Consider the following 12,707-nt stretch of genomic DNA (forward strand, 5'->3'; position numbering starts at 1 on the left):
TTAGAGGTGGCTCGGGTCCAGTTAAAGTTGAATAATATTAGAGGTGCCCAAAAAGTCCTGGCAGTTGTGCAAAGTTTTCCCTCGGTTGCAGACCGAGGTTGAGTTATATTCCCAAGCTCCTCATTTTTCAAGAGTGTAGGTTGAGGTTCCTGCTAATTCAGAGGTTTTTTTTTCTTAAATTTCTGGAATTTATGGTGGTTGAGTTATATTCCCAAGCTCTTCATTTTTCAAGAGTGTAGGTTGAGGTTCCTGCTGATTCAGAGATTTTTCTTAAATTTCTGGAAACTGACAGCGGTCGAGTTTCCCCCGGTTGCGGACCGGGGTTGAGTTTGGTTATTAGTGCACGGCCGTGCCATTTCTGCCTGATCAGCAGATAGCAGACTGTCAGTACTACCATGGGCAATAATCTAAGTGTAAACTCCGCTAAGACGGAGGTGGACTGGAGCGCGCCCCTCATAGATCAGATGAAGAAAAAGTATGGTGAAAGCTGCTGTGATAAGCTGCAGGTTTGGGTGGAGTGTTTTGGCTTCCCCACTCGCGGAAGCCTGAGTGAACGTCAGCTCATGCAGCTGAAAGACGCTCTGTCTGAACACAAACAACAGCTTTTATGCAAAACAAAGGTTAAAAGCAATTATGTGAAAGAAATGATGGCACATGAACGCTGTTTACACATCTGGCAGAAAGAAGGTGCACACAGGGCAGCTAGAGATAAAAGAGAAGCTGTTATAATGACAAAACAGGAGAAAAATAACACTGATACATTTCTGCACACAAGCAAAAATCCTTTCCTTTCTCCTCAGAGCACACACACTCAAACCACACCCCCTGCTCCACTGTATCCGGACATCACGGCTCATCTGCTGTGCACTGGACCACTGGTCAGACACATGTCCTCAAAGGAGAATGCCCAAACACCACAACAGAAAAAGACACCCTGCCAAGCGGAGAGGTGAAGGTCGTCCTCCCAGGGAGATTGACCAACAGGCAGACTGACTGGCGGACGCGGGTTTGGGAGAAGCCGTGAGCGTCCAACCGAAGGATACAACGTTTACTCCTCCGACTAACAATGCACCGGACACATCATCCATTTTAGCCCCAGACACACATTCCATAGAACTGATTAACACAAAGACACACGCGTTGCAACACCCGGATTTTCACACTGAGGATCAGTTATTTAGGCTTTTTCCAGACCTAGCTGAAGAGGTGCAAGCTCAAAGAGCCCTCCAAAGAGATTTGTTCCATGAAAGGTTGTTTTTTGACTCTGAGGCCTCCCTTGATGGGCCGACATCGTGTCTGTTCACGAAGGCCGACGCCTACGAAAGGTTACCGGTAACCACAATCATTGTTAACGGTACTCTGCTTCAGTTTTTGATCGACACTGGCGCTACAAACTCGGTGATTAAACTTTCCGAACGCTGCCGCCTACAGCTCATCCCATCTTTCGTTTATTAGATTTGTGCTAATGGTGCTACTTCTCGCGAAGCCGTATCCACACCTGCTTATTGTATTTGGCCAGCAGGAAACACACACTTTTCCCATCAATTTGTGGTTTCAAACAACTGCCCAGTGAACCTACTGGGCAGAGACCTGCTTCTTAAACTTAAGGCAGTTCTCACCTGCACCGATGCCGGCATCGAGATCTCACGACCTTTAACCTCAGCCCAAATGTTCCTCAGACTCTCAGACTCTGTAGAAGAGTCTGCTGGCACACTTTTTGTTTACAGCTGGTGGGTTAGTTTTGATGATGCTTGCAAGCTTAAATTTTGGGCCGCACAACATGTGCCTAAGCACCTCACATTTAAGAAACCTGAGTACAGCCACTGCACAGTACACGTCTCACATCACCCAGACCATCCCTTTGCTGATGACTTTTACGGGGACACCCGTATAAACGACACCTTGACCACCGACTTTCTCTACTTTGACCGACAACATGCTGCTATTGCTGTACAGCTGACTGAAGACCAACTACCTCTGTTTGACGTACCCGACTCTTTTCCTCACATCACGGTGGCAAAGACTCCTAACCTTCAGTGGAAGGACTTGGGACCTTTTGTTCTGCGCTGTCATCTAACCACTGACTGGCAACAAACTCCGACTCTTTTGACGTGGTATTCACCGGCCGTGAATGCCTATCGGGTTAAGGTTCCACCACTGATCATCGGCTGCCTCCGTTCGGTTTTTACCATCAGCCTGTCCACGGGCTATAGACTAGCCTCGCTGTCTACACCGCAGCCAGGGGACATCTCACCCCTGCTGTTTTCAGTGCCATCTGGCCTATGGGCCAAGCACAAGTATGACATTGGCCTCATCAGAAACTGTGCTCCTGTGGTGATCACACCTAAGTCCTCCTACAGGCCCCACAGGAAGCAGTACCCCCTTCGACGTGATGCCTTGGATGGTATCCAACCGGTCTTTGACTCTCTCTTAAAAGAGAAGGTGATTGTGCCATGCGCCGACTCACCTGTTCTGACCCCCATTTTTCCAGTGATAAAGATTCGCCCGGAAGGCCAACCAACCGAGTGGAGGTTTGTGCAGGACCTACAGGCTGTTAACTCAGCCATCATCCCTCCTGCTCCCCTTGTCCCAAACCCCCACACTATTCTCTCACTGATTCCATCATCAGCGAAGTACTTCTCGGTTGTGGACTTGGCCAACGCATTCTTCAGTATCCCAGTACACCTGAACTCACAGTTCTGGTTTGCCTTCATGTTCAAAGGACACCAGTACACGTGGACCAGACTGCCACAAGGTCTCACGTGCAGCCCTCACATTTACTGTTCTGCCCTTGAGCAGAGCCTCTGTTCCCTTGTCCTCTCGCAGGGATCTTCCCTACTTCAGTATGTCAATGACATACTCCTTGCAGCTCCCTCCAAGGAACAGTGTGAACACGACACTATATCTCTGCTGCATCACCTTCATGAACAGGGCCACAAGGCTTCACTTTCCAAACTTCAGTTTGTCCAAGAGGTCGTCCAATTCATTGGTCACTCCATTTCACGTGACGGGAAAACCTTGTCCAGCAAAAGAGTGGCTTCCATTGTCGCTCTCCCAAGACCTTTGACCAAAAAGCAAATGTTGTCCTTTTTGGGCATGTGCTCATTCTACAGAAACTTCATCCCTGACTTTTCAAGCTACGAATGTCATTTGAAGGCAGTGGTGAAAAACTCACCCCCTAAGGCCCTGGTCTGGACCCCTGAAGCCCTCCGTGCTTTTGAGGGCTTAAAAACGGTTCTCCAGACATCCCTTACGCTGGGCATCCCTGATCTCCAACGCCCTTTCACACTGTTTGTGGATGAAAAGGGTGGTTACATGACCTCCGTCCTGTGCCAGCTGCACGGGGACAAGCTGAAACCTTGTGGCTACTTCTCAAAGAAACTTGACCCGGTTGCGAGAGCCTTTCCGCCTTGTCTGCGCTCAGTCGCGGCTTGTGAGGCTGCTGTGTCCTCGGTTTGTGAAATCACTGGCTATGCTCCCCTGCATCTCCATGTGCCTCACTGTGTCACGTCCATTCTGAGGGACATGCAGACCTCACACGTCTCAGCGGCCCGCTGGCTCAAGTACAACACCACCTTGTTGGGTCTTCCTGATGTGCATGTCCGCCGTTGTTCTACTCTGAACCCTGCTACTCTCCTACCTCTCCCTGAGGATGGACAGCCTCACTCTTGCATTGCTGTTCTCTCTCAGGTCCTGGTTCCTCACCCTGACCTCTCCTCTGTTCCTCTCACTAACTCTGACTTAATTTTCTACGTGGATGGCTCTGCATCCCGAGACCCCGACACCGGGACTAACAAAGTGGGCTTTGCTGTTGTTTCTGACTCAGCCACTGTTTCCTCTTCCTCGCTCCCTTCTCACTACTCCGCCCCAGGCCGCCGAACTCTGTGCCCTCACCGAGGCGTGCCGCCTGGCCTCTGGTAGGTCCGCTACAATCTACACCGACTCTCGCGATGCTTTTGGGGTAGTGCATGACTTTGAGGCGCTATGGAAACAGCGTGGGTTTCTCAAATCTGATGGCTCTCCTATCCTTCACTCCACCCTTGTGTCTGCTCTTCTTGATGCTATTCGGCTACCTTCCTCTGTTGCTGTTTGCAAATGTGCAACTCACTCCTCTGCTACTGACAACATCTATCGTGGTAATGCACGCTCTGATGCGGCGGCCAAGTCTGCGGCCCGCACATGTGTTCCTCCCTCTTCTTCCTTCCTCTCCACTCTTCAACCGGTCGCCTCTCTGTCTGAACTCTCCGCCTTTGTCTCTCCAGCCGACAGCCGCAAATGGCAGGCCTCAGACTGTCACCAGGTGAGTGGGGTTTGGTATGGCCCCGATTCAAAACCTTGCCTACCGACTGCTCTTTTCCCTGCTTATGCTAAATTGACACACGGTCAAGCCCATGTGTCAAAGGGTGGTATGGTATCTGCTGTTCAGACAGTGTGGTACACAAAGGGATTTTCTTCCTTTGCAGCTGAGTTTTGTCAGAAATGTATGATCTGTGCTAAAAACAACCCAGGCAGAAAGAAACCATTGACCAGCCAGACAGCCCATCCTCAGCCATCCATGCCTTTTCATCACTTGCAGATGGATTTTGTTGAGCTAACACCATGTGGGAAAGAAGCACTGTCTGGTCATCATAGACATGTTCTCTAAATGGGTAGAGGCCTTTCCAACCAAACACCAGACAGCCACAGCAGTAGCCAAAGCACTGCTAACGGACATCATTCCCAGGTGGGGCATTCCATACAAAATCTCTTCTGATAACGGCACACATTTTGCCAGCCAGGTGATAACAGTGTTAGGACTAAGATTAGACATGGATCTTAGAAAACACTGCAGCTATCACCCTGAGTCCGCTGGGGCCGTAGAAAGAGCTAACGGTACTCTGAAAAACAGGTTGAACAAGTGCATGGATCAGACAGGGCTGAACTGGATCAAAGCTTTACCGCTTGTCCTCCTTCAGATGAGACAGCAGGTTCATCCAAAGTATAAACTTTCACCCTTAGAAATCCTTTTTGGGCGGCCACCCAATGTGGGTCTATCCCCCTCTGTTTCATCCTGGGCTGAGACAGCTCTCCAGGACGGCAGTTTGATAAAATACTGTGCACAACTCTCCACAGTTCTTACTCTCAACAGGTCCAGAGTACGAGCGACCCTCCCACTGACTACCACCGAGAACCTCCACGACATTCTTCCAGGTGACTTTGTGATCGTGCACAATGCAAGACGGAAAAGGTGGACCGACCGAAGGTGGATCGGCCCTTTTCAGGTTCAACTGACGACACACACGGCTGTGAAGGTTGCAGAGCGAGCCACGTGGATTCACGCATCACACTGCAGGAAGGTGCCAACACCAGCCGACCCTGATCTTGAGGCGACTGGTCCAACGGAGGAAGTACCAACATCACCACTGATCGAGGAACCGCAGTAAGGAGCGTTTCCTCTATTCTGGATTGGGAGCAGTGCTTTGATGAGCTTTCATTTGCTTTGAAAGTTGCAAATGAAAGGGAAAAGGAAAAGACCTCGGGGGGTCACCAGCTGACCTTTCTTACGAGGCAAATGGTCTGAGCGCAAAGGAGCGTTTCCTCTCTTCTGGATCGGGAGCAGTGCTTTGATGAGCTTTTGTTTGCTTTGAAAGTTGCAAACGAAAGGAAAAAAAGACCTCGGGGGGTCACGAGCTGACCTTTCTTACGGGGCATATGGTCTGTTGAAGCCTTTGAAATCCAACCTTGAGGACATCGTGGGAGTAAAGAGGTCACAAGCCTTTCTCGCTGTGATTGAAGAGGTCACAAGCCCTTCTGTTTATGCCCCAGGAGCGGGCTGAAATCATGCCACCATTCTGTCATTTCATGTCACTCGTATTCTGGCCATCGATTGGCGCGATGGTCCTGTCCGCAATTCCAGTACTCTTCTGGCTCCTGGCCTCCAAGGGGGCAATCGAGGACACTGGACGTGAACCAAGGAATGCAAGTGTTGTTCCTAATATGAATGTTTCCTTTTACAGGGTGACTAATGCTAGCAGAAATAAACGTTGGATAAACGACATCGTCCTGCACGACACTTTAGCTGCGACCAATGTTACTCATCCGTTTTTCACAAACACCTGGTACCGATACGCACACTATCAAGCTAAAAGTAGGGGCCTATCCAACTGTTATGTTTGTTCTTACATGCCTGTGTCATCAACACATCCCCGCTTGACCGCAATACCAATGGACGCTTCCAACTCCTTTTGTTATCTGTCTTACTCTAACTTCGGCATGGGGGACCCCGACCGTTGTTCTAAACAGCCAGTAAAAAAACTGGCTATACTACGCGATGACACTTCTTCCACTATGTATGTAGATTACACGCGATCCACACTTTTTCCCTTCTGTTTCGCCAGAAACGGAACTCGCAAACTAGGCCAGATTCCCGGTCACAATTGCAATTATACCATGGGTCTTGAATGCGACACCGCACATAATTCGCACACATGTGCCCACGTTCATACACCCGGGACTAATGGCACGTTCAATTTAGCAAATGGGTTTTGGCTATGTGGTTACAGACTGTATACACACCTTTCCCCCAACTGGGATGGTGTGTGTGCACCCGTGCATGTGACTGATCACACATACGTAGTCTCAACTATTACCCTTTCGTCACGACATAAACGCGAATCACACACTCCTTTGGGTTTCGATCCACACGACGCAATCTGGGGCACGGACGTTCCCCCCGAACATAAACTGTGGACGACAGGCCAGAAAGTTATTTATTCGCTGTTTCCCTGGGCTGGTGTGGGCAAAACACTGCTGCGCGTCGAAACCTCAGACTACAGGTTTAAGTCCTTCGTTAACGCGTCATTTTTGGCCCTTACTGGCCTCTCGGGGGAGATCACGAATATACGTTTAATGGTCCTGCAAAATAGAATGGTCCTAGACCTACAGACCGCGGCCAAAGGAGGCGTTTGCGCAATGGTAGGTGCATCTTGTTGCAGCTTCATCCCGGACAACACCGCCAACGGTCAGATTATAGCAGAAGCAGTCAAAAACATTTCCAGGCTACGCGATGCCATGAACAAAGATAGCTTGGGTGGGCCGGATTGGCTTTCCACTCTGCTTGCGGGCTGGCACCCTCTCTTGGTTAAGATCGCTATTACACTGGTGTCAGTCCTTCTTCTTCTCTGTTGCGGTATCCCAATCTTGCGTCGTATGGTAGAGGGCTTAGTGCAGAGAGCTTTCCCAAGCCGACACGTCCGCATAACCGTGCCAGAGATGGAGATCCAGCCTGAGGTGTTTATGATGCGTGTTTTTGCTGATTCTGATGATGACTCTGCTCAGTGATGCCACCTACACATGCTGTTTTATTTGTTGTGCTATGCTATGCTGACTGACATTGTTTTTTTTACCGTGTGTATTTTTGCTATTAGTGATATATATATATATATATATATATATATTCCATATTCATTGCCGTGATTGCCAATGATTTTAGTTGCAAAGGATATTTGATTTTATTGTGCAAATGGCCTTGTCTCACATAATATTCATTATGTGTTTATGGGGTTCTTTGCCTTTTCCTCTGTTTTCCTTGCTCCAACTTTGGGGATGCCTATGTCCCCTGAAAAAAATAATGCTTATATCCATAGTGTTATGACGGTGTCAATATCGTTTGTCCTACGGACCACGAGGTTGAGCTACAATTACACTAATTTTTTATTAAAGTTTTATGTGTTTTGGGCTGTGCTTTGCTAAGGTTAAACAATTTACTCACTAATTTTGCTTTTTTGTGTTGGACTTTGTCCAAAAAGGGTGGATTGTTATGGCAAAATTATTAGTTATGCTTATATAATATATTTACTCATATATTTACTCATATATCTTAATCCTTAAGCCTTGGGTTGTAACTTTCCATTGTGTGATTCTCATGTCTTCAACTTTGCTTCTAGCTCTGGGTCAGGCTACCTTTTCCAAAGCACATGATGTCCTCCCAAAACAATACTGAAATCTCACAAGGCCAGACACATAGGCACCCTCTGGGTACACACTCACATGCCTACACACACTCACATAGTCACACATACACACCCCATACACATCCATTCATACACACAAACACATAAACGCACACACCTCCGTCTCCCATGACAATCAGCAGATACCAGAGAACTGGCTGTTTAGACCCAAGAAGAAAATGTCTTTTTCACTCTGTTCCCTCACCTCCTCCACTCTGTCTTTATCTCCCGGGGGGAGGAGGGAGGGGGACTGAGGGGGAATATACGTGATGAGTTAGAATTGTGTCTCACTCTGTCCTCGGATCGCCTGGCCGGGCGGTCACCAATTTTTGTCCCACTTTGTACTCTTTTATTTAGTTTAGAATAAAATCATTTTTTATTAATTCACCAACTCTTCAGTCTGGTCTTCTTCACTCACCAACGCAGAGGGTGTCGTTACAAGCCAAAACGAGGTAACCTTCCTTTTTTCCAACGTAACAAAGCCCCAGACTATTCCACACCTTTTTTAATCACATTTTATTTGCTTATTTAATTTAATTTATTTTATTCATTATTATTATTATTATGTATTTATTTATTTTTTTCTAATTATAATCTAACCTTTTTCATCTTTTTTCACATAAACGAGGCAGAAAAAACCTAACTAAATCAGGGCAGTGCTGGCCAAAAGGTTAAGGAAGGAACCAGAAGTCATCGGTTTGAAACTTTCAAGCAGTAAATTCAACCTCTATATTTTTGTATTTAATTATTTATTTTATTTATATTTTTATTATAATTATAATATTTGTTTTTCTAATTCAAATCCAACCTTTTTTATTTTTTTTCTTCACATAAACAATCTTCCATATATTGATGAACGAGGCCTATATTCTCTGTCGTTATGCGATACTAAATGCTGATCCTGAACAGCTTTAAATAGAAGTGTGAGTGCAGACCAGTTACCTCCATCAGTTTGTTCTTGGCCTCGTCACAGATCACAGACAGCTCTGCGTGCTTGGCCTGCAGCTTTAACACAAAAACAAAGACAGAAAAGGTCATCAACCTTTCCAAACACAAAGAAATCTCTGACCTTTTCCACACGTTCTAAACTTCAGCTTCTGTCCAGTGAACAGGAGGACTGGACCAGTGGATGAACAGGTTCTTTATGGTGATGTTTGTCCTGGAATACGACCAAACACACAAACCAGTGACCTCACATTCAGATGACTCTGTTCTGCTGCTTCACTGATGACGTTATGTTATCACCTGATAATATCACAACTAAGGCTGAACAATTAACCTTAATCGTATCGATATTAAGGTTTTTACTACTGCGAGAAAGTAACTTTAGATGCTGAGGTTGTTTCTTTTGTCTCCATCATTTGAGTGATATATATGTTCACTAATCAGAACTGCCGAGAACCGCCTTCCTGGCCTGCTGGCCAATCAGAGATGGTTACAGGACACAGGCTTGTATGCTCTGCAGCGAGTCTCAGTGAGTGCGTGTGATGGCCGGGCCACACAGAGGTAACAACTCCTAAGGTCATTTAATGAGGATTGACACTGACATTATTCTCTGTCCCTTTAAGAAGAGCCGAGAGGTGGCGAGGGGCGGGCCTGGAGAGAGCTGGAGGCGGCCTTATGTGGACCAGACCATTGCAGAAGGAGACTGGGGTTAAGGGGCCTGCGTTTGTCCCTTAGTTTTGGTTGTTTATCCCCTGTGTTTCTGCTTATTTATATTTGGTATGGTCCAAGCTGTATTTAAGTAGACTCCTGTCTCATTTGAGAAGGTCCGTTTGTTTGTGTTAGTTAGTTAGTTTTGCACATTCTGTCTTAAAAATGTAAAGTTACATTAAATTGACCTCTTTTATCGGCCTATGATTGTCTGTGGCCAATAAAGCACCTTTTTTTTTTAAAGCTTTTGTCTCCTTGCCTCACTGCTTGGTCCCTAACAGTGCGCTAACAACAACTACACTAGGATCCTATAAAATCCACGTTAACGGAATCACGGAATCGACCAATGAAAACGGAATCTACTGTTGAACGGAAATGGACAGAATCAGGTTGAAATGCCATCAACGTGAGGAAAAAGATGTTTTTTTATTATTATCAATAATAATAATAATAATTATAATAATAATAATGCATTAGATTTTATATAGTGCTTTATCATAGACACTCAGAGCGCTTAATAGAATTAAGGCATTATTCTTTCACTTCACACTTAGTGGTGGTAAGCTACTATTTTAGCCACAGCTGCCCTGGGGCAGACTGACGGAAGCAAGGCTGCCATAGTGCGCCACTGGCTGCTTCAAAAAACCACCAACACTCACTCACTTAATGGGGAAATGTTTCTGGGAACCGTTCATTAGATGCCCCCCCCCTCGTCCTGGCCACTTCAAACACGTCTAAACTGGCAAAAAACTATGCAAATCATCACTGACTCCTAAATTAAAGCCACCAGTGTCTGCTTCACTATAACATGTCTGTGAAACTCCGTCCGTTTCTCTAGTAGTGCTGCATCGCTCCATGAGAACATGATCAGCTTTAATCAGCTTCATCTGCTCAGAGCGTTTAAACATCTCATCAGAGCTACTGAAGATCTGTGGATAAAGTTGTTCTGTTGTTGAGGACGAGACCATTGATACCAGGGATTGTAGATTCTGAAACATCGTAGATTATTAAGAATTACTGACACTTTAAAATATTCTGACCCCTAGTGGTGAAATAACTGATGCATCCTTGTGTCCATTTATTTTTGTTTAATCAATACGGTCTGGAACAATATCATCAGGATCATTTAAATTAGTTTAATTAAAATTAAGCTGAGCAAAACCTAATCAGATTCAGTAAACCATTGATCCCTGAGGGTAAATATGGTGACATTAATGCTGCTCTCATACATCTTTATATGACATATAAATAAATAAAAAGGAGCAGTCAGAATAATCCATGTCACTACAATTTATATTTACCTTTTAATTGTATCTTGCTTTGTTTTTGAAATACATTTTTTCTTAATTATGTGTTTTTTTAATTATTAGTATTTATTTTGTTTCCTCACAGGAGATAAAAACTAATTTTCTAAAAAGAAATTGATTAATATTCCCACAAAAAAAAGAATTTTTTTTTAAATTAAACACAAAATTTGAAAAAAAATATAAAACGCATATGCATTTAAATGTATAAAATATTTTCAAAAAATCGTAAATCAAATCGCAATATGTCAGAAAAATTGCAAATAGATTTTTTGTCAAAATCGTGCAGCCCTAGTCACGACTAGGGTTGAAACAGGGCTGGAACATTTCCACAGGAACTTAAACTAAGAAATTAGGGGAATATTCAAAAATATGAACTTTTCATGTGAATTATTTATTGGAATTTACTGGAAATTGTGAGATGATTTTAAATAACAAATGCTGATTCTTTAGATCAGGGGTTCGCAACCTTGGAGTCGCAAGACACAATAGGGTCCGTCAGATACCTTCAAAAACTAGGAATTATTCTTTTAACAATTTAAGCCCATTTTTCTGCAACTACACCAAACATGCCATATTTTAACCTATCTTCATCACTTTTTCTTGCCATATTTTTTGCTCATTTTAATACATTTTTGCTACATTACTCCCATTTATGGCACTTCTCTATCACATTTTAATGCCTTTTCTGTATATTTTTTCCACTTTCAAGACATTTTCAGCACTTATAAACCCTTTCCACCACTTTTTCCCCTAATGTTGCATATATTGACCCTTTGTCACTTTTAACCTCTTTTCACCATATCGTGATTATTTTTGCCAATTTAACCACATTCAAGATTTGTCATGCCGATTATGTGCCAGTTTAAACTAATTATTTAAACCCCGTCCCCACATTTTTGCCACTTTTAAGCCAATATTGACACTGTTTTTGTTTTTAAGAATCACTTTTAACCCATTTTATTTCTGATTAAAACAAGGATTTCCATCTTTAAGATGACTATAATAATAATAATAAATGTTCCTGGATAACAGTGGATATTATTCAGATGAATAAATAAATGTGGTTATCACAGATTCATAGAACAATAGACCATCATTTTACTGACTTTATGGATGGACCCCAAAAATCTCTCCCCTTTATTCCCCTTATAGATGGTCCTGTCTCCACATGACTGTTCTTCAATGTTCATGTCTGTGTTCAACCACCTTCAGCTACAGTGGGGGTCTCTGGAACCTTTATTTTGGGGGTCACGGCCTGAAAAGGTTGAGAACCACTGGTGTCGATGATGCTAAAATATTTTTTTCCAAACTATATTTAACATCTCTGTTAAAAGCCAGCCTTTAATTTTGTAAATTCCCTGTTTTTTCCTAATTAAGTTAAATTCCATTAAAAAGTTTCCGACTGAAAATTTCCAGAAATTTGCAATCCTAGTTTGAAATGTTTTTTAATTGCATAAATATGATAGTTATTTAAAATTAGACATTATCGGCTGATATTAGTACTAAAATATGATATCAGCAGACTTTGGAATCAGTTTTTCCACCGCTGTTGAAAAAACTAAATCTGATGTTTTTTGAGACAAAATGTTAAAAATTAATAATTAACTTTTTTTTTCCAAAACTAAAGTTGAATAAAATATTGACATTTTGACCTTTTTTGTGGAATACAGTCAGAATATAAACTACTCCAGACCAGCTTAGGCGTTCAGCCTAAATTACCATAGTGATTTAGCCCCGTAAGAGGTTAACCAGCGTC

General features: G+C 43.9%; 1 protein-coding gene across 2 annotated transcripts in view; it reads right to left on the reverse strand.

Moving 5' to 3' along the window:
- ccdc93 (CCC complex scaffolding subunit CCDC93) overlaps nt 1-12,707 on the reverse strand; it is a 34,603-nt gene that overhangs the window by 8,869 nt on the left and 13,027 nt on the right. For both annotated transcript variants that reach the window (XM_028436857.1, XM_028436856.1), the window contains one exon: nt 8,934-8,996. In XM_028436857.1, coding sequence (XP_028292658.1) covers nt 8,934-8,996 — 63 coding nt within the window. The remainder of the gene's footprint in view (nt 1-8,933; nt 8,997-12,707) is intronic.

The sequence above is a fragment of the Gouania willdenowi genome, chromosome 21 (assembly GCF_900634775.1).
Source record: "Gouania willdenowi chromosome 21, fGouWil2.1, whole genome shotgun sequence".
Taxonomy (NCBI): Eukaryota; Metazoa; Chordata; class Actinopteri; order Blenniiformes; family Gobiesocidae; genus Gouania; species Gouania willdenowi.